The sequence below is a fragment of the Impatiens glandulifera genome, chromosome 1, assembly GCF_907164915.1.
Source record: "Impatiens glandulifera chromosome 1, dImpGla2.1, whole genome shotgun sequence".
Classification (NCBI taxonomy): domain Eukaryota; kingdom Viridiplantae; phylum Streptophyta; class Magnoliopsida; order Ericales; family Balsaminaceae; genus Impatiens; species Impatiens glandulifera.
This window is the reverse complement of record NC_061862.1, coordinates 151,830,811-151,854,397: the sequence shown is the minus strand read 5'-3', so window position 1 is coordinate 151,854,397 and position 23,587 is coordinate 151,830,811. Positions and strand designations below refer to the sequence as shown.

The 23,587-nt window shown below is 31.9% G+C and overlaps 3 protein-coding genes across 3 annotated transcripts; 1 reads left to right on the top strand and 2 right to left on the bottom strand.

Moving 5' to 3' along the window:
* Nucleotides 1-14,455: 14,455 nt before the first annotated feature.
* LOC124911245 (uncharacterized protein PF3D7_1120000-like) lies at nt 14,456-16,000 on the bottom strand. The gene is made up of 2 exons (XM_047451704.1): nt 15,740-16,000; nt 14,456-15,640 (listed from the first exon to the last, which is right to left on the bottom strand). Exons 1-2 carry the CDS (start codon nt 15,998-16,000, stop codon nt 14,456-14,458), a joined length of 1,446 nt encoding a protein of 481 aa, XP_047307660.1.
* A 1,846-nt stretch (nt 16,001-17,846) lies between these two features.
* On the top strand, nt 17,847-18,772 carry LOC124915467 (peroxiredoxin-2E, chloroplastic-like). Its single transcript, XM_047456188.1, has one exon. The coding sequence runs from the start codon at nt 17,892-17,894 to the stop codon at nt 18,591-18,593; it is 702 nt and encodes a 233-aa protein (XP_047312144.1). The 5' UTR covers nt 17,847-17,891; the 3' UTR covers nt 18,594-18,772.
* Nucleotides 18,773-19,910: 1,138 nt separating this feature from the next.
* On the bottom strand, nt 19,911-23,073 carry LOC124915457 (AT-hook motif nuclear-localized protein 10-like). Its single transcript, XM_047456174.1, has 5 exons — nt 22,584-23,073; nt 22,234-22,301; nt 22,024-22,155; nt 20,590-20,751; nt 19,911-20,504 (listed from the first exon to the last, which is right to left on the bottom strand). The coding sequence occupies exons 1-5, from the start codon at nt 23,020-23,022 to the stop codon at nt 20,100-20,102; spliced, it is 1,206 nt and encodes a 401-aa protein (XP_047312130.1). The 5' UTR covers nt 23,023-23,073; the 3' UTR covers nt 19,911-20,099.
* Between the last annotated feature and the right edge of the window lie 514 nt (nt 23,074-23,587).

Below are 23,587 nucleotides of genomic sequence, written 5' to 3'. Positions count from 1 at the left end.
TTATGTAGAGCCTGAGTCATTTTCATCTTAGTACAACAAAACGTGTCTTATGATATATCCAAGGTACAACCAACCTCGGTCTGAGATTTCAGAAAAATCATGCACTTAACCTTGTTGGTTATTGTGATAGTGATCTTGGTGGATCCTTAGATGACATGAAAATCACATTGGGTTAATGTTTTTCTTTTGATTCAGCAATGTTCTTATGGTTGTCCAAGAAACAACAAACTGCTGCACAATCATCCGTTAAAGCCAATATGTCTCAACATCACTAGCCACTTCACAAGCAATATGGCTTTGAAGAACTTTACCCGATCTCGGTCATCATCAGAATGAAGGAGTCATGATTTACTGCGACAACAAGTCTACAATTGTTATGGCTAAGAACCTAGTTCACCACAGTCGAACTCGCCATATAGCACTCAAACATCATTTTATCCGAAAAGTGATAGAAGAAAAAGAAATTCAACTTGAGTTTTGTCGATCTGAAAAACATGTATCTGACATCCTTACAAAAGCATTTCCAAGAGAGAGGTTCCAACAATTCCGAGCTAAACTTGGAATCCGACAACACATTAAGTGGGAGTGTTAAAAATTAATGTTGATTAGCAAGATTTTTCAGTTATTTTCTAGCCTATGTTTTAAGGCTTTGTAATCCAAGTCTAATTATCAAAACAATAATAAAATATTATTCTCTCTCAAAGTCTCTACAAAATATTCTAACATTTAACAATAATTCAATAATCCACTTCAAATTCCACTTTTTCTACGTTTATCTTGTACTCGCTCCATCTAATTCTAAGTTCTTGCCAAATGAAACTTGAAAAGTTGAAGTGTTGCATCCCTTGTTAGAAGAGTTCGGTTAATATCTTCAACTCTCGAGTCATTTTCTAGATATGGAGTGTGCAGTGGTGGTTTATAACCATATATTACTTCAAAATGATAAGTTTGGATGGTTGAGTGAAAGTTGGTGTTGTAACATCATTCCACGAGAGAAAGTCATTTATCCTATTGATGTGGACGTTGCCCTTCCATACACCTCAAATAAGTTCTCAAACAACGGTACTATTTTAGTATGTCCGTCAGCTTGTGAATGATAAGTAGAAGACAAACTAGATGTACAATTTGCAATTTCAAGAATTCACGCTAAAAGGTATTGAGAAAGATTTTATCCCGATCATTTACAACAAATAATGGTATACCATGGAGTTTTAAGATGTTTTTAATGAGAAATTCCGATATCTTATTAGCTGTGAAGGGATGTTAAAGATCAACAAATTAAGTGAGTCATCTTTGATAGACGATTAAGCACAACCAGAATAATTGTTTTTGTTTCTCCCGCTTTGGGTGTTCAATGAAATCCATCGATATTGATTCCCAAAATTTATTTGGAATTAATGGGAAGAGGTTGAAGAAGACCTTTCTAACACAAATTTTCTTCTTTGTTTCGTTGACATACATCACATGTACATATGAATTCTCAAACATCTCTCGCGATAACTTACCAAAAAATATATCAATTGTAGTTTCTTTAATGTTATTGATAGACCCAAATGGCCTCTAATGGGACTATAGTGCATTGAAACAATATAAAATGGTTCTTAACTCTAGATCGTGGCCAACCAGCAATCTCTCTTTACGTAGTGGGTTATCGATGAATGTGAAGCTCAAGTGAGATCATTAACCAAAGTTGCAAAACATTCTTTAAAAAAATAGAGAAAACTTTCAAAATAATGTGGCTCGAAGTAAGACCTATAATAAAAAAATCATTGTCATCAAAGTTAAATACTTTGATCAAACTCCTTCAAAAAATTCAAAATAATCGTTTTATATACGAGATTGAATTCAAAGAGTGATGACTTTTAAGTTGATAAAAAAACCGACTTCATTTTAAGACGATTCAATGAAATATGGTTCAAGACTAAACTCTGAAAATGTTTTGAATAAAAAAAAATGATCGCCACAACTAAATCAAAATTTGTTAGAGGGGTCAATGTTTTATTTCAACTTCAAAACAAAAACAAAAAAAATAACATCAAATAATAAAATATGACGAAACCCTGTATAAGGGGAATTTTGTTAAAAAATACATTGCTATTTTAAATAAATTCTTTCAATAAAAACGATGGGCACAAAAAAAAAGGATTATCACTAAAATGACAAAAACCGTGTTAATAAAAAATAACATGGGAAATATTTCGTCAATTATTTTTTATAGTACAAAGTTGTCATACCTAAAAGTATCAAGATTTGATTGACACTACAATCGTCAATTAAGAAATATCTTGACAAAATTAAAACCATCAAGATTCGATTGACATAATAATCGTCAATTAAAAAATATTTTGACAAATCTAAAACCATCAAGATTTGATTGACACAACAATCGTCAATTAGGAAATATCTTGACAAAACTAAAACCATCAAAATTTGATTGACACAACAATTGTCAATTAGAAAATATTTTGACAAAATTAAAACCATCAAGATTTGATTGACATAATAATCGTCAATTAGAAAATATCTTGACAAACCAAAACTATTAAGATTTGATTGACATAACAATCGTCAATTAGAAAATATCTTGACAAAACTAAAACCATCAAGATTTGATTGACACAACAATCGTCAAGTATGAAATATTTTGACAAAATTAAAACCATCAAGATTTTATTGACATAACAATCGTCAATTAAAAAATATCTTGACAAACTAAAATTATCAAGATTTGATTGACACAACAATCGTCAATTATGAAATATTTTGACAAAACTAAAACCATCAAGATTTTATTGACACAACAATCGTCAATTATAAATATATCTTGACAAAATTAAAATCATCAGGATTTGATTAACATAACACAATTCAATTAGGAAATATCCTGACAAACCTAAACCATCAAGATTTGATTGACTCAACCATCATCAATTAGTAAATATCTTGACAAAATAAACTATCAAGATTTGATTGACATAACAATCGTCAATTATGAAATATCTTGACAAAACTAAAACCATCGATATTTGATTAACATAACAATCGTCAATTAGGAAATATCTTGACAAACTAAACCATTAAAATTTGATGACATAATAATTGTCAATTAGTAAATATCTTGACAAACTAAAATCATAAAAATTTGATTGACGTAACAATTGTTAATTAAGAAATATTTTGACAAACCCAAAACCACCAAGATTTGATTTATATAACAATAGTTAATTAATAAATATTTTGACAAATTCAAAACCATCAAGATTTGATTGACATAACAATCGTCAATTAGAAAATATTTTGACAAATCAAAACCATCAACATTTGATTGACATAAAAATCGTCAATTAGAAAATATTTTGACCACCAAAACCTCAATAGAGTGAAGGGTTACCCCTATCCTACCAAAAGAAATAAGGATTTTCAAAAATCATGATACACAAAGGTGCATTCTATAGAACATGTACATTCTGTAGACAATATTTTTTTATGAGAAATGATTAGGTGAGGGAATTTGGTAAGGGAATTTGGTGAGGGAATGACGTGGCATAATCTTATTCGCTGAAAAAATCAAATAATTTTACTATTTTTTCTCTTTCCTCCCACTTTTACATTTTCCAACCAATGAAGGTGATGCCACGTCATTCCCTCACCAAATTCCCTCACTAAATTCCCTCACTCTATCACTCCTCTTTTTTTATATACCCCAATTTAAATTAAAAAATATATATAATAATAATAATTCTAGATTATTTTTGAGAAATATATATATAAAAAAAGTATAAGCCATTTGACCCAAACCACATCGAAGATATATTTATATATATACACGGTGGAGGTTATCCTGGACTGCGTTCTGGAAAAAGTGCCCTACTTGAAAGAGGGGGCGGGCCCAGAATCCAGGCTATTCAAGAAGAATCACAGCAATTCCCCAATCCTAACGAAGTAGTTCTTCTTTTTTTCCTTCAAGTTTAGTGAAAAACTCTCCTCGACGAATTTGTAGAGATGCTGGCGTGCCTCCTGCCAATGGGAATGACTTAGATAACGACAATCCCTTTCTTAGAAGGCCCCTTCGATTGGATCTGCTATCCGGTCCAGTCCAGCGCTTTAGTTCCTTAATGCAGCTGGAAAAAACCCTTTTAACTCTTCTTTTCGATTATAACCGATGGAATCGGCCATTGCGATACATAAAAAATAACCGATGTGAAAATGCTCAAAGCGCGCTTATTCTTGATAAGGCGGGACTCTTATTTCCTCTTTTTCTTTCTTACTTTTTGACAATAACTTCCTTTGACTTATCTGTACCGGAAGACAAGTCGTAAAACTGAGCGTCTGAATAAAAGGACTCAGTCACCGTGAACCGGTGGCCTAGCCCTCTTTCAAAACTTGAGTCTTAAGTGACTTGAATCGTTGACGAACACCTGCGCTAATAAGACAAAGAAATTGGGAATGCCTAAACTTTCTCGATAGGATTGATTCCCATCACAGTCGGAGGCGAAGGAAGTTAACAGGAGAGCTTTCGCTGCTGCTGGATTTAATTTTCCTTCTTGCTAGAATCCGTAAAGAAGGGAATCACTTTTTACTAAAAAGAGAAGGCAGGGCGGAGAAAGAATGAAAGAAAGCAAAGGGACTGCGGTGAAGTAGGCACGGGTATCAACGTCTAAGCCCACAGTAAACATATGATGAGAAAAGTAACAATTATGGTTATCCGGCTTTTTAGGAACCAGAATAGATTGATTGTACGGAGGTTAAATCTCTCTTGTCCCTCCGGCTGCTCTGCTTGATTTGAGGAATTAGTCGGAGGTGAGTAGTAGGCCCACGATTGGTGGGTGCATTAGTATGTCTGTATGCCTGTGACTTCATAAGTTCAGAGACTTGCGAATGGAACAAAAAATGGGTAGACTCGGCCGTCTTCCAAATAGACTGTTACACTAAGTGTAGTCTCTATTTCCCAATAGACTGATTTAGTCTTAGTGCTAGTAGCAGTGGATTAGGTGGATCACCACACAGACTTCCTTTGTCAAAGCACCAGCGATTGCCAACTTCAGTTTAGGAGTCCTATTAACAATAGAGGAATAAACACCTCTGCCACGACCGGGGGGCGCTCTACTAAGTAAAAAAGCCAACAATCTTTCATGATAACCTTGATTTTCAAGCTTTTGCACACTAAGCCACCTGAATCCTCTCGCCATTCTTTGACTGCGGAGGAAAGACTTGTCTCCAATCGTCGGTTGATTTGGAAACCAAACAAGGCATAATGGTTGGACCCTATATTAAAAACTCATGTAGGATAAAAAGCCCATATACCTGAGATTAAAATAAAATAAATAAATAAGTCAGGGCCTCTTTGCAACAGTAGAAAGAAATGGCTCTGCGTTTGGATAAAAGTTGGAAGAGAGCCCTCATTTCTCATTCCCTAGCTCCCATTCTTCCTCTCTTGCGGACCTCCCATCCGACGACGAAGATGAAGAGTCGATCTTATCACTTCTAATACGATCGATGAACATTGCGTCTTTCGTCAGATCCACGGTAAAGCCACGTAAGGACAACCACAAATGAAGACGAAGAAGACAAGACTTTTTAATGGCCTTCGGTCGAATCAAAGAAGCCGGCCCCGAAGTTTGGACTGCCCCAACTCCCGGTTTAAAAATGTAAAATTATTTTTTATTGTCTTAGGTCTAATTTAAAAAATGATAAAAAAAAATTGTTATTAGTGAGATTTGAACCCATAATCAAGAAAAAATTCTTAGTTTTTAAACTAAGCCACAATGCTACATCTTTTATCTAAATACTCAATAAATTTAACTAACTATCTTAAACTTTTATTAAATATAGCCCGAAGGATTGCTGGGCTTACCTTAGGACCGGCCCTAGATCTAGACCTTTCATTTGAACGGCCAGTTAGAAGAAGAAGGAAGAAGAACAAAAATGTTTATCTAATTGATTTCTTAAAAAAAAAAAAAAACAGATCTATCTAATTTGTCTTCTATTCTTCAAAATAGGATATAAAACTCTAAATATAGGTTCATTTATATAATAAATTTTATTGGTAATTATTTGGTTCAGTTTTATTGGCATTGTGAGTTTGGATAGTTTTGTTCAAAGAGAAAATTAAGTAATGGCCGAAATTGGTGTCTTTTTTTGTCAATAGAATATCTTAGATCTGATGAACGAAGGTCTTGTAATCTGACAATTTCGTCCGCCATCCCGGTGATGTTGTCCGGTTACTAAACGACCTCTACAGCCCATATCCGAAAACCCAGAGCCTATATATGTAAAAAAAAACATTTGGGCTTGTTAACTTTGGGCCTTAAAAAAAATTGTTCTCTTACTATTTTTTATTAAAAGAAAAATAAGACAAAGGAAAAATGAATCTAAGAAATAATAATAATATAATATGCTATGTACAGATATATATAAAAAAAGAAATAAAATATATACCTACAAAATAAATATACTTATAAAAAAAATATAATAATAAATAATAATGATTTATATATCAATATTTTCAAAATATATATATATATGTATATATATTTTATAATAAGTAATATTAATTTATCTAGGAAATGATGATATGCCTAAAATATAATAAATTACCTAGGAAATGATAAATTTATTTAATAAGAGATAATTCTCTTACACACTCTATACACATATATCTATACATTTATATTATTATAAAATAAATATACTTAATGAAAAATATCTTAAAATTTAAAAAATTATCAATTAAAACTGTAATTCTTTCATGTATAATTTAAATTTTAAATTTTTAAATTTTTTTGATGATTATTATTTAAATATATATATATATATATATATATATATATATATATATATATATATATATATATATATATATATATATATATAAGAGTGATAGGGGAAGAAATTTGAGGGAGAGAATGGGAGAGAAAATGATATGTCACTACATCACTGGTTGGAAAAATGATAAAAGACGAGGAGAGAGAGAAATTTTATTATATTTTTGACTAATCAAATTGCGCCACATCATTCCCTTCCACATTTCCTCCCTCAAATTCTATCTCCCAATAATTTCTCATATATATATATATACAAATTAATCACAGTTGCTCACGACCCGACAATCCGAATACTCTAAAAATTAAGCATCATTATATATATATATATATATATATATTATATAAAATTAAAAATATAAAACAATAAAATTTTAAAATTAACAAAACAAATTGAAAATAAAGACCGTCATTTTGATCGGCACAAAGCAAAGCAGCAAGCACAAGATCCTTTTCCAAGTGTAACCAAGTCTCGAACCAAAAACAGAATCTCTAAAACGCGTTTAATTATGCAAACTATTTTTCTAATTAAAAAAAAATTAGGTAGCGACTTTATAATATAAAAACTAAAAAGTCAATTTTCGATTTATTTAAAATATTCACAAATAATTTCTAAAAAAAAAAACGATAATTAAATTGACTTAAAATTTTACAATAATAGAGATAGACGGTACATATCTCCAGGCGTTATACATAATTCAACAATGATTTATTACCATGTATTGATTCCATCTCCAATCAAATATAAAACTTAATTACAAGAATTACCAAATTTTAATAATTATAATAAAAATTTGACAAGTTGACCCAAATATAACTAAGCTAACACAATTAACCAAATACAAATCAACAAAAGTAGAAAAAACAAACAATAAAAATATTATTCTGTCATTGTAACGGTGACCATCGAAATGTTGAGGACTTTGGAATTTATCATATATGAGCAGCAAACGACCAATCAAAGATTAAGAGTATTATTCGGACCATAAAAATTTGAAACAAAAAAATGATCTAAGCAAGATATCGAATAGACAAAACGCAACATCAACTCAAATCTGAGTGATAAAAAAAACAAAGCACCCTCCGATATTAAAACCACCAATAACATTTGACATTTTAACTTTTCTAGAGAAAAAGAAAATCAAGATGTGTTTGAAATTTTTTGTTAAGACTAGGGTTTGATCACCCAACCTTACTCAACCTTGCATTGGTTGGTCCGAGCATCAACCACTCTATCAACTCTCCCATAAAAGAAAAAAAACTATGTCTATGAAATTAAACACAAAAATACTATACATAAGTCTTGAATTTGAAATTAAATAAAATGAATTTTACAAGGGAAATTTGATGAAATAACCTTAATAATGGCCTTAATTGGGAAAATGACCAGCGCTTAATAAAAATTGCGCAAATAACCACTTCCTAGTTTTCAGACTACCCGTCGCGTCACGCGACAGAACCCAATTCGTCGAGTGTGCCGTCGCGAGACACGTCAGTGTCGTCGCGTGATGCGACCGCCTTCGTGACGAATTAGGGTTCCGTCACGTGACACGACTGAGTATTTTCGTCATAACATAGAGAAAATGGTCATTTCTACAAATTTTATTGGGTGCTAATCATCTCCCCAAATGGGAAATTTGACGAAATAACCCTGATAATAGCCTTATTTTCAAATTTAACATAGGCAGGATAATTTTTACAAATATAATCTTTTGTCATGGGCAAAAGACACTTTTACCCCTCAATTAAAAATATGGGTTTCGTTATTTCCCAACCTCTTTTCCCTCCCTCTCCTCATTTTAGTTTCCCCTTTTCTCCCATTTGGTATTCCCTTTCATGATCGCAGCGAACTAACACATTGATCCTTCATCATTTCAGGTGAACCAACAAAACGAAGGAAACAAAGGCAACGCCGAAATGCCTTCATCATTTCAGGTGAGTTTTTCCCATTTTTCCGTCGTTTTCATGCTGAAATGGAAAAATGGTTTAGGGTTTTAGCGTTTAGAGTTTAGGTTAAGGGGTGGCTAAATGGTTTAGGGTGACTAGTTTATAAGATTTGAATCTTAAATATTTTAATTTTTATATATTATTAAATATTTATAATTTTATATCAATATAATAATTATAAATAATAATGATAAATTATTATAATAATATATAATAATTATACATATAAATATAAATTATAATAATAATAAATAATAATAATAAAAATAATAATAAAAATAATAATAAATTATAATAATAATAAATTATAATAATACATTATAATAATAAAATAATAATCTATATTTTATTAAAAATAATAATTATTATTTCTCAACTATACCTAAAATTTAGTAAAATTTTCGTAAGATCAATAGTTGGGATATTTAAAAAAATAAATTTTAAATTAAAATAATAATTATTTGAATTAGTTATGAAAGGATTAAAATTCAATTTTTATTTAATATTTTAAAATAATACTAAAAAAGTTTTATTAGGATTATTGAAATAATACAATATTAATAATTAATCATATATTTGCTTAGTTAATAATGCAACAAGAAAACGTTCCAGTTCCAGTAACCAATATTTTACTCAAATAATAATAATAAATATTTAATCCTAGGTTTATTTTTTCTAATATTGAAATTTTTGAAAAATTTTAAATATATTTTTCTTAAATATTTCAATTTTTATATATTATTAAATATTTATAATTTTATACCAATATAATTTATAATAATAAATAATAATAATTATTATAAACAATAATAATAATAAATTATAATAATTAATAATAATAATAATAATAAATAAATAATATTAATAATAATTATATATAATAACTATAATTATAATAAATTATAATAATAATTAAAAATATAAATTATATTAATAATAATAATAAATAATAAATTATCATAAATAATAATAATAAATAATTATAAATAAAAAATAAATAAAAAATAATAATAAGTTATAATAAAAAAATAATAAAAAATAATAATAAATAATAAATAATAATAATAATAATAATACTAAATTATAATAATAATAATAATTATAATAATAATAATTATAATTATAAATAATTATAATAATAATAATAAATTAATTATAATAATAAATTAATTTAGATTTTAAATTTTTTTTTACATAAAATTCAATTTTAAATAGTTGAATCTTAAATAGTTGAATCATGAATATAATAATAATAATAATAAAAATAATAATAATTATAAGTATAATAATAAATATTTAATTTGTTTTTTTTTTAAATTTTGAAAATTTTTAAATTTTTAAATATTTTTTTCTTAAATATTTCAATTTTTATATATTATTAAATATTTATAATTTTATACCGATATAATTTATATTAATAATAATATTAATAATAAATAATAATAATAATTATTATAAATTATAATTATAATAAATTATAAATAAATAATAATATTAATATTAATATTAATGTTAATAAAAATAATTATTATTTAATTCGAGAGAGATGATATATATATATATATATTTATTAAATTTTAAAACCATTTCTCAAATTTTTCATTACAATTATAAATTTATAATAAATATATTATTTATGTTACCTCTACCTACACATCAACTTTATTTTAATTTCTCTTTCATAACTCTTAATTTTCTATTTTTATTTTTAATTTAACAAATTTCTAATATATATTAAATAATATTTTATTTATGTTTTTAATATTTAGTATATTTAAAAAATAATAAATATAAATTCATATTTTAATCGAGTAAAAGGGTAGCTAGGCCCAGCTCGTCGTGTCAAACAGTGATATATGTCTTGTCGTCATGTGTCTCGTGTTAATCGTACCGTGTCAATGTCGTGTTGTGTCGTGTCTCGTGTTAATTGTACTGTGCCCATGTCGTGCATAACCGTAAATAACTCGGCCCAGCACGACATGTTTGCCCCGTGGCGTGTCGTGTCGTGTCAGGACGTTCAACATGTCCTTGATTGAAATTAGAAAATTAATTATGTTGATTAATGAAAGATATGTTTAAAACTAAATATATTCATTATTAGATTTAAAACGTTATTAATTACTCTATTATGAAAGACTTTAAGTTACGATAATTAAACGGAAATAACATCTCTACAAAACATTTCTACAAAGTCAAAAGCTATAAAAATTAGTGATATAGAAATTAAAACATACGAGAAATTAAAAAATGTTATTGCCATCAAAATTACCGTACAAGAAGGTAGCTCTAATGAGATGCCTCCTCCTAGTTGCAATGATAAGCTTGTAACAATATTTGTTATCGTCGGCTGGGAAGAATCTCAGCGATTTGTACTAATTTCTTCCCTCGTTTGTTATGGAATTTTTTTTAATTTCTCCGTAACGAATACTGTCTGGAATCCACTCGAGGTCAATTTTATCGGTGAAATTGGTCTCACCACCACAATTAATACTAAGAAAACCTATATTAAAATATTCAAACAGTTAATTATAACTGTATCTGCAATGATTTAAAAAACATAAATTACTAATAAATACCTGGAATATGAGTCATGGTTGAGTTAATCCAAAGTAGAAATAAAAAAAAAATAGCAGATTAACCATTTTTTGAAAAATGAAGAGTTTAGAGTAAGTATAACTTGAGAGAAACACCATACACGTTTATATAGATTATGAAACTACGTTCAGACTATCAATGGAAAATGTCTGGAAAACAAAATATATACATTATTGGATTTAAAACGTGATTAACTATTCTATTATTGGATTTAAAACGTGATTAACTATTCTATTCTATTAATATATGTATTGCTGTGTCTTTCCGTGCCGTGCTTTCCTTGACCTGTCGGTCGATGCAACATGTCCTTGTTAGGCTTCTTAAAATTAATTTAAAATAAAAATTGGATTGCACCCTTTCGAGTGTCGTGCTTAACAGTAGGTTGAACCATTGAATTTCCTGAGCTCAAGGGTAAAAATAAAAGGTTGTCCTAAACCCTAAACCCAACCGAAGAAGATCGAGAGCTAAAGCTAGAAGATGAAGAAGAAGATGATGAGCTATTATTTGAATTGGGATCAAGCTTTAGGAACAACATGGTGTTTTATGCTCTTACTTGCCCTGGTTTGTTGCTGCATCAGCACCAAACCTCGCCCTCACGGCGACCCTTCCAGCACCAGCAACAGCAACGGCGGATGTTCTTGCGACGGTGGTGTCTGAATTTTGATTTAATTATTATTATTATGCATCATCATCTCATATTATGTACATACTTAGTTTTCTTGTTTTTGTTTGTTTTCAGTAAACAGGGGATATTAATTAACTAGTATAAATTCTTAACAAGCTTTTTTTATGTTTAAAAAAAAGTTAAAAATTAAAGGTTAAAAGAACACCATGTCATAAAAAGAACAATAAATTTAATTAATTAAAGCAGTCATATATATCATAAAATATGATTTGGATAGGACAAAAATAAAAAGTTGACTAAGCAACTATTTTAATGAATTGTTACAAACATTTTATTAAATAATAATTTTAATAAATAAGTTACCATTTATAAATAAAATTAAACATATTTGGGAGCTATAAAGCATATATTTTTTATGATTTTTGTTTCTTCTAGTAACTAATCTTCGTGGCCATAGTCTATCAATCTACCTAATCATACGCATAACTTGACGCTAGACAGACTTAAATTCAGGAGTTCAGGAACATGAGGATATCTAGTTTCTGTTGCCATATGAGTTTTGCACAAGGTTAGAGAATTTAACCAATTACATGTTCAATTTATGTAGAATTTATATGACTTAAATATATTTTTTCAGGTTTTACTCAACTGAATCGTGGTGCATGGCATATGCGGAGACATGTTTTTCAGTTTTTAATCATAATGATGTTTGGGACATTCCCGAAAATATTAAGGAACGAGTCTGCCTAAAACCCCTATGAAGATTAAGAAATGACGGCCAACAACAAAGTGTATGTCATCACAAGGTAAGACTCGTAAGGAATAGAGACGATGCAGCTCATGTGGTGGTCTAGGCCATAACAGAGCAACATGCTCAGCAGTCATGCCTACACCATTTACTGCAAGACCAACACAAACTAGTACACAACCTTCACAATCTAGTGCACAATCTTTGGCATGATAGAACTGCTAGTAAATACTATTTTTTTATATCAAACTAGTACACTATATTTCTTGATCAGGACCTGTGTTTATTTTTTGAGGACCTGTGTATATGTGATGCCGAAATAGATTTGAAGTGTGTTTTCATTTACTATTGTTTCATTTACACAACCAACAATTGTATTAATAGTGAGATATAACACATTGCATATGTCACCTACGACAGATGCATTTTCGCAGACGAAAGATGTAGTATTTGTCTTAGGCGATAATTGTATTTTCGCAGACGACAAATACAACATTTGTCTTAGGCGACAATTGCATTTGTCTTAGGACAATTGAATTTGTCTTAGGACAATTGAATTTGATTTGATTTGTTTTTATTTGATTTGATGCAATTGTATTTGTTTTAAAATATGTTTATATCTTTGATTTGATTGAGATGTTTATATTAATTTGTATCAAGATATACAGGAGAAAACAAACATGTCAAAAAAAATAGACTACATTATATATATACTCAGTCAAAAAATGTCATTGTAGCATTAGCAAAATATACAACAATTTGCATTCAAACTTAAGAAAGCAAATATGACTGTCCATTTCTTATGGGTCTATTATATGGTGGAATAACCTTATTGTCCATTTTTGTCTCCAAAAATTCATGTTTTCTGTGATCATAGCTGATACATCCAATTTGGCAATAAGGTACTCCATATACATGACTGTAAAAACACCACAATCCCCACTCTTGGTGCATTTGGGGACTGTTGGGTGTGGTATTACAACATATGGCATACTTTCCAAATTGAACTTAGGATACCTACGCTTGTCAACATGGGTCGTTCTCTGTTTAAACAAATATGGAATCATTTCACATAGTGGTTTCATGAATTTTTCATAATGATCCTTTTTGAAAAATCCCTGTTCGTAGTCATAAATATTGATGCACCAATCTTGTAGATGCACCTGACATAGGACCTAGTGCTTCAGCTTTAGGTTCATAGGGATATATATGATATCTACACTACCCCAACAAGTCGGGAATCTGTCAACATCACCCATGAAATATTCCATTAAGGTAATGTCGAAGTTATAATTTTTTGGATCTTTGGCGAATTGTGCATAATAAGACGTAAACTTCGTAGCGATATGACAATCACATATTTTGAAATTCATCGGATGATAAATCTTGGGGAATTGGACAACCTTTTTTCTAAGAATGAAACATGCTGCATTTATCTCTTGCGCAAATCGAGAAAATGAATTAAGCACATTATACTGCGATAGAACAAAACAAAATTGCATTTTCCGACTGCAACAGATGCATCTATCGCAAACGAATATGCATATATCACAGGTGAATATGCATATGTCGTAGGCGAATATGCATCTATCGCAAGCGAAAAATGCATATTCGCTTGCGATAAATGCATATTAGCATGAGATAGATACATCTGTCGCAGGCGAAAGTACTATATTTCTGAATCTGCCAAACAAAACTTACATTATCATGAAGCCAATTCTAAGGCTTCAACAATCTGCCAAACAAATCTTGATCAGCTACGCTAGTACACAGATCCTTCATGTCTTTATCCTTCACCTCCTCCAGCTTCATCCAATTGTTCAACTCATCCATCTGTTCAATGTCATAACATAAAACAGGATTGACCGTTACCAGATCATTAAGTTTAAATATTTTTCCATTAGGGTTTGTGTAGTTCCCCAATTTTTTGGACTTCTTCTTTCTCCGAAACTGTTTTCCCAAAAAATTTGTTGGAGTCATTTCTTTCACATCATCATCCATCTTCTTCTCCAACTCCTGATCACCATCTATCTTCTTCTCCAACTCCTGATCACCATCTTTCTTCTTCTCCAACTCCTGATCACCATCCTTTTTCTTCTCCAACTCTACCTTCCTCTTCTTGGTCAACTCCTCCTTCCTCTTCTTGGCCAACTCCACCTTTATCTTTGTGCCCAACTCCTTCTTTTTCGTGGCAAACTCCTTCTTCTTCGTGTTCAAATCTTCCTTGTCGTCCATCTTCAACTCAACCTGCTTCTTTTCCAACTCATGTTCTTTTAATACCTCCAACCACTTCTTTTCCATAAACTTCGTCCGCCTCAACTCATCAGCATCATCTTCTTTGTTATCCATCTCATTCAACCCATCAGCAACATCATCTTTGTTTTTCTCCAAGTCATTTAACACATCAACATCATCATCTTTGTTTTTCTCTAAGTCATTTAACACATCAACAACATCTTCTTTCTTCCCCAATCCATCATCATTCAACACATCAGCATCATATTCTTTCTTCTCCAATCCATCATCATTCAACACATCATCAATCTCTTCTTTCATCTGTAATCCATCATCATTCAACACATCAATAATCTCTTCTTTCATCTGCAATCCATCATCATTTAACACATCAAAAATCTCTTCTTTCATCTGCAATCCATCATCATTTAACACATCAAAAATCTCTTCTTTCATCTGCAATCCATCATAATTCAGCACATCAGCAATCTCTTCTTTCTTCTCCAATCCATCATCATTCAACACATCAGCAATCTCTTCTTTCTTCTCCAATCCATCATCATTCAACCCATCAACAACATATTCTTTTATCTCGAATCCATCATTATTCAACCCATCATCAAGCCTCTTCAACTCCAACTCCTTCTCCACTGAATCTGAATCAACATTCTTATGTTGTTTTATTTCCCCCAATAATTTGATTATGTGGTTGAATATAACATGTTAATCCTCTTTGATGAGTTTCATTTTAATTTTAAGCTTATTTACATTCCTTGTCAGCTCCTTTAGATCCTTTCTCAACTCATCAAACCTGACAGCATGCTTGGCTTGAGTCACTCGATTGTCTTGGCTAGTTGGAGAATTGTCTTGATTAGTTTGAGGAGTCGTCGTAGAAGGGACATGGCTAGATTCATGAGTATTAGACCGAGAAGTGTCTTGGTTAGATTCATCACTAAATGACCTCTCGGTCTTCTTGGCTGGGGTGATTTTAAGTGGTCTTCCCCTCTTGGGCGCCGGTTTGGGAGTCATTTCATCTTTAGGAGTACTGTTATCTTCATTCTTTCTCTTCCTACTATCCACTTCAAATAATTCATCATAAATGTAGTCTCTCATATCTTCAAAATCTTCCCCACAATAGTTCCTTTTCTCCTCCTCAGACTCATCAATCTTGTTAAATATATTGTACTTTAGAAGGGCAGTGGATACCTCATAGATAGTGTTTGGTATTGCTCTTGGAGGCTGTATAAAGCAATATCCTTGGGAATGTAGGTTGTTCCTCGGTCATATTCGCAAATTTGGGGACAAATGTATTGATAACCTCATAGGTCCAAACTTGGAAGGCTATTGCGAACCCACTAATAGTATATGCGACATCACGGTTCCCCTTGCAGGTTTCCTTTTTGGCCAGATATAGCTCCCGGAGATGTTTCATGTCTTTGTCAATACCCTTCAAGGTTGAACTAAAGGACACATTTCCCTATGGAAATTGAAGGAACATCTCCATGTCCTCCACCATGTTAAAGATTTTCAAATTTATCCTCCTCCTACTATCAGATTAGAAAAGACATTGGTAAATCAGGTTTATGAGCCCCATCTTCCATGAATCCTCCTTATCAGAGCATCAGAGAAAAATTGTTTGAACCTCATTCATTCTAACAATTTTTTGCCTCCAAAATATTTACGGACTAGGGGTGGACATTCTTCAACGTGCCAGTTTTCGACCACAGGAAATATTCCAAAATTGAGGTCTGTCACCAAGACATATTCATTCATGCCCCAGTAGAGCTCCTGACCATTGACCATAAAACTTATCCCCTTACGAATTGGAGTTGCTTTTCCTCATCAGCATTTGATGGATTATTGTTCCTGAAAAAATTACAGTCAGGGTTTTTAATATATGTTGAAATTGAGTCTACAAAGCCCTATCCATAAGACCAAGGTTATTAAACTTGTCCTTCATCTTTAATAAGCATGTACAAGTGGATTTCCATGAAACACAGCCAGAAAATTTCTCAATAACGGATTCTGTTTTTGCTTTTGTTTTTGGTTGGTGCTATCTGCAAAGAAATATTATGTCAGACTAATGAAAACAAACATCACTTCTTTAAAGAAGCAAATAAGACATCTGTCGCAGACGAAAATGCATTTGTCGCAGGCAAAAATGCAAGGTTGTTCGCCTACGACATATGCATTTTCGCCTGCGACATATTCATATTCCACCGTAAAACCATTCACCCACCCCTAAAACCATTCAACCACTCCTAAAACCTTAAACCTAAACTCTAAATGCTAAAACCCTAAACCATTCTTCTATTTCAGCATGCATTGCAAGGAAAATAACGGAAAAACGAAAAAACTAACCTGAAATGATGAAGGCGTTCCGGCGTTGCCTCGGGGAGTTGATCGATCGACTTCCTTCGTTTGTTGGTTCGCTTGGATCGTCGGGGGAGAAGAATAGAGAATACCAAAGTTGGGGAGAAAGTGGGGTTTCGGGAAAATGAAAAGAGGAGAGGGAGGGAAAACGGAAAAGGTTAGGTTTTTAATTGAGAGGTAAAAGTGTCTTTTGCCCATGGAAAAAGGTTATATTTGCAAAATTATTCTGCCTATGTTAAATTTGGAAATAAGGTTATTATCGGGTTATTTCATCAAATTTCTCCCCCAAATAAGGGCTTTATTAGTGTCATTTCATCAAATTTTCCATTAACAATATATAATTTAATTATATAGGTTATTAATGATAATTTTGATTTTAATTTTATTAAAACTATTAATTTCATTCATATAAAATTAACATTAATCTCAAAGGTTTAGTTGTTAAGACCGGAGGATGGAGCTTTGTACCATCCGCCGAAGTTTATATATAATATCAAATCTCTCTCTCCCTTTCTCTTCTTCTGTCTGTAAATTCTCCACTCTAACAATGGCGGCCAATGGTGTAATCGTAAGCGCGTCTAGGTTTCTTGCATCCTCCAACCGTCTTTCAATTCCTTCCGCCTCCGCCTCACCCTTTACCGTCCGCCCTCACAAACTCGCCTCTTCATTCTCCACCTCCTCCCTCCCTCTTACCCTCCGCCGCAGTATCTCCCAACCCCCAACATTCTCCACCGCCATCACCAAAACCAAGATCTCATCCGCCATTTCCGTCGGCGATAAGCTCCCTGACGCAACCCTCGGTTACTTAAACGACTCCGATGAAGTTCAGACCGTCACAATCTCAGACCTCACAAAAGGCAAGAAAGTCGTCTTCTTCGCCGTCCCCGGTGCATTCACTCCCACCTGTTCACAGAAACACCTACCGGGATTCGTCGACAAATCGGCGGAATTGAAGGCCAAGGGAATCGATACCATCGCTTGCATTTCAGTTAACGATGTGTTCGTGATGAAGGCGTGGAAGAAAGATCTGGGTATTGGAGATGAGGTTGTTCTATTGAGTGATGGAAATGGTACTTTTACAAATGCAATTGGATGCGAACTGGATCTCAGTGATAAGCCGATTGGTTTAGGAGTGAGGTCGAGGAGGTACTCTATGCTGGTTGATGATGGGGTCGTGAAGGCATTGAATCTGGAAGAAGGTGGAGCTTTTACGTTTAGCGGCGCCGATGATATACTGAAATTGCTTTGATTTGAGGTCTTCTAAAGATGGTTATCGCCCTTTTTACTTTCTATTTCCTAGATTTGCTTGTTGACTTTGAATAAGATTAGAAATCTGGACGAGAGTTTCTTGATGTTGTGGAATTGAACAGGGTTTGAAAGTGCAATGAAAGTGTTTGATGAAATGCTTAAATGAGAGTTTATGTTAAAGAAAACTACTTGATTTTATTAACCTAGGGCAAACTTTTCAATAGAGAAATATTAATGGATCAAAATATGTTTTTAAGTATAAAACACAACAAAGAGGCTAAAGTCTTTGTTGGGGATTATGGAGAGTGCGACTTCAGTTATGCTAGTGTTGGGATAGTGCCCTTTAGCGATCCCCCTATTTAAATTTTAGTTGTTTAGTTGGTATGAATGCTAGAGGTTTTGTTGGTACGAATGCTAGCGGTTTGGAAACTTATCATATTTCTAGAACAATTTAAATTCCAAATGATGGGTCTTACACACGATCTTCCCATTGCAAGTGATTCTTGGTATGAATGCTAGCGCGAGAACAATTTAAAGTCCAAATGAGAGAATAATTTGATTATGTTGCATTCACGGGCCATTCACACTATCTTCCCATTGCAAGTGATTCTTGGTATGAATGCGCTATATAAAGTCCAAATGAGAGAATAATTAGATTATGTTGCATTCACGGGTCATACACACGATATTCCCATTGCAAGTGATTCTTGGTATGAATGCTAGTGCGATTGCATTCACAGGCCATACACACGATCTTCCCATTGCAAGTGATTCGTGATGGTGACATCATTATACAATTGAGCGTGTGATTCCAAAAACAAAAGAAATAAATGATGAGCAAATCCATAGGAGAAAATGGAACAATGGGAGGAGTAAAAGCTTTCAAACCGGGACATATAGATGCAATGATATCTCGGGTCTTACACAATCTTTCCATTGCAAATGATTTGTGGTGGTGAATTACCCATTCGATATGATTGCCACACATCATCATAAAATTGAGAGTGACTCCAACAATAAAAGAAGGATTGCAACACATCATCATACAATTGAGAGATTCCAATAATAAAAGAAGGAAATGATGAGTAAATCCTTAAGAGAAAATGGAACAAGAACAAGAACGATGAGAGGAGTGAAAGCTTTCAAACCCAGGATACATAGATGCAATGATATGATCCAACCATATATTTGGATAGAGGGTATTCTTGCCTTTCCATTTCCTTATTGCCCTGTTTATTGGATATAATATATACATGACAAGGAAGTGCAACAATTGAAGAAACCAGTAATCATGTCACAACAAGAAATGAAGTTAATTAAAGATAAGTCCAACTAAATAAACCATTTAAAAGAAAGTTAAAGAAAAAACATTCTTTGAAAAGTAAACATGTGCCTCCTAATTAGTTCTTCTCATGGTCAATGCCTAAATCTAGGAAAGATGACACTAATAGTAATAGATAAGATAGATAGACAATGAACACCTACTTCCAGTTCAGTTCAGTTCAATTCAGTTAAGTTCAACTTGAACAGATAAATTGATGTCGGGAGAAGGCCTACTACTGGAGTTGTTGTTCCAATCCGGCGAAGAAGGCGAGACAGTGTTGAGATTCTGAACCCCATTTGGGCGGTGGTGGTTTTCCGCATCTCCATGGCTGCTGCTAATTCCACTTTGCACTATGAAATGGTTGGTGGATGCAGGAGGAGCCGAGAATATGTTGTTACTATTATTACCAGCACCAGCACCAGCAACAGGAACCGCTTGTGAGATGGGAGTGGCAGGCGTCACAGTTTCATGATCCATCTCCATTTTAGGCTCAGTTTTAGGCTCAGTTTTAGCTACTCTTTGTTCAGCTAGGTGTTTCTTTTTCAGTGCCTTTCCATAACCATTAGGCATAAAGCTTCCCACAACAATCTAACATTTATAAAAACACTAAACATTATCATCAAGTATTTCATTTTACCTAAGATTGTTTGATCTTATTGTATGTTCTACTTACTTGTATAGGACTGGCAGCCATTAATAAGCCAGCAACACCTCCACCTATCACACGGCCATCAGGACCTGCCAATGAAACACTTAACCCACCAGTCCTACTTCTCATACCATCTTTATCAGAGACTGTGAATGACCCAGTAAGTGATATTATCTCAAACCGCCCCTGAACAAAAAAATTATATTCATATTATGAAAACTGCTTTCTTCACTAAACAAGAAACACAAACATCCATTGACACAAAAAGAAAATAAACTTGTGAATCTAAAAAGTAAGGATAAAATATTTCCTTCTAAGGATGCAGAAAATAAGCAATTAATTACTGATTTGGAAAATTGGGTTTAGACTAGCAAGGTAAGCACGCCTACTTGTGATGATCTAGGGCTCCACCCACCATAAAAGGCTTTTTTTTCTTTGATTATGTATTTGAAAATATATATAAAACCCACTAGGAATAGTATTTCTTTCTGGGCTTAAGCCCAATGAGACATTACATAGATATGTGAGTGTGTGTAAGAGAGTGTACTAAAGAATAGCAATCAAATAAAAAAAAAAAAGGTTAGATCTTGTAATATAGAAGAATATCTAAGGAAACAAGATACATGCTTTAGGAAACAAGGAAACTTGAAATAACGGAAAGGTATGTTCAAACTTAACCATTCATTATTGAATTAAATAAATTAGGATGAATCTTTAAGTTAGGTCACCATAATAATATCTACCAAAATTATATATTATACTAAACATTACTTTATTTTCTTCACTTGTTTAATCAACTAGTTGTGTGTTGATGACAACTGTATTAATAAAAACTCTAAAAAATTATGATTAACTTCCTACCTTTTTTTAAGAAATAAATAAAGTAAACAACTTGTTTGATCTTGGGAATTTGAGAACTTTTATGAGTTTTTGGAAGAATTTTATTTAATAAAATAAAAAATAGGTTATTTTGAATTTTCTATAGAATGAATTAAATTTAAAATTTAATAAAATTAAAATAATAATATTTTTTTTTAATTAAGGAGAACTAAGCCAACACGATTTTCTCTGAAAACCTTTTGAAATTAATAATAATTTTTTATTTTAAATAATTAGAATAAAGGGATGTAATGAAAATATTTATTTTTTAAAATCAAATAAAATTAAAATGAAATTTAATTCTGAAAAGTAAAATTAAATACTTCATTAATTCTCAAAATTTCAAACCAAATATCTGACAAAATGTCCAGACCTTATTTAATTGTTTACACTAATTTTTTTTATTCTATTTAATCTTATCATTAGTAACCGGGTTAATAATGGTCATTAACAATATGATTTGATTTTCTCTTAAATATATATAAAAAAAATTAGGTCAAAAAACAGGTCTTTAGTTTTTCAACCGGAAAAGATGGTGGCGCCGCCGGTAGATAAGGGTGAAAGTGAAAAAGGAAATACCTCATATGTCAAAATACCACCGGAGGAACCTGCTTGCCTAATGGTGACATTAGAAACAGCTCCATTTGCAGAAAGCACACAAATTCCCCGAGGACCCTTTTGTGAGAATGAAATGATCTTTGATGCTATATCCTGCATTTCATCCATTCATATTTAGGGATCTAAAGGACGAAGAAGATGATGAAGATGAAGAATAATGGCAGAATATACCTCCCCTGTGTAAACAGTCACCACATGCGGAGTAAAATCTCCTCCGGCTGTGTTAGTGAACATCTCACCTTTAATCAAAATCACCAAATATTAGGGTTTAAACATTCCAAATTCTGAAATCTCAATGCATGTTCAATACAACAGTTGATAACATCAAACAATGTTCTAATAAACTCATCTGATTTAATTTCAAAACCCTAAAAATGGAAAATCATTGAAATCTATCACACTAGATTCATTTTGGATTAAAACATAGATTAACCTACCATATGAAGAACAATTTATTCCAAATTTCAAACAATAACCGCTTCAATCTGCATGCGTATAGATTAAGATCCTAATAAACATACCTAAAGAAGCAAGCAATTGCCAGTTACCAGAAGGAGATGGCCTTCCACGACCTCTCTTCGAAGAAGAATACTCAGACTTCGTCGATGTCAAAGTAAATCCAGGAGGCGATGGCGATACATACGGAACTCTCAAATTTCCATCCGCATCATACTTCCTCGGACGACCTCTCTTCTTCTTCATACTCGAATCGACTGTTCCAGTTCCCGTTCCTGTTCCGATTCCAGTTCCGGTTTCAGTTCCGGTTCCAGTTTCAGTTCCAGTTTCGGTTCCACCACCGTTCCCGGCGGTTACAGACATGTTCAATCCGGTGTTTACAATAACATCGGGATTAACGATCGGAGTAACAGAACCGATGAATGGAACACTCAAAGCAGGCGGTGGAGAATCATTATCCGATAGAGAAAACGAGCCAGATGCAGCGCTATCCTTCTCTTCCATTTTCAAAGACGGTTAAGGGAGGGAGAATATTTTTGAAAGGACTTGATTGTGGTGCGAGAAAAAGGGAGAGTGGGGAAGAAGAAGATGAGAAATCTCTTGTCTTTATAATATTTGAGTACTTTGATAAATGGGAAATTTGTAAAGCAGAATAGAGTTTCCACCATTAATGGGGGTAAGAAGAAAAAGGTATAGATACATATATAAGTAAATAAATAAATTAAACACTGATTTTGTCTTTTCTATATTTTTTTTTACAATATAAATTATATTATTAATCAAATAAAATAATTATTAATATTTTCCATAATTTAACTCACAATATTTTACAAAAACAAAGAAAAAAATATTGTTTTTTTATTATATTTGACTATATGAAATTTTAATCAAAATAATAATAATACTATATATCTCTATTCCCTATATTAGATCTATAAGTCTATCAAAACAATAAAGTAAAACTTATATTATTATTATTATTATATTTCATAAATATACATACATGCATGTATAATTATTTTATTTTATTTTTTTCATAATATTGAAAAACTATAAAATAAAATTTTCA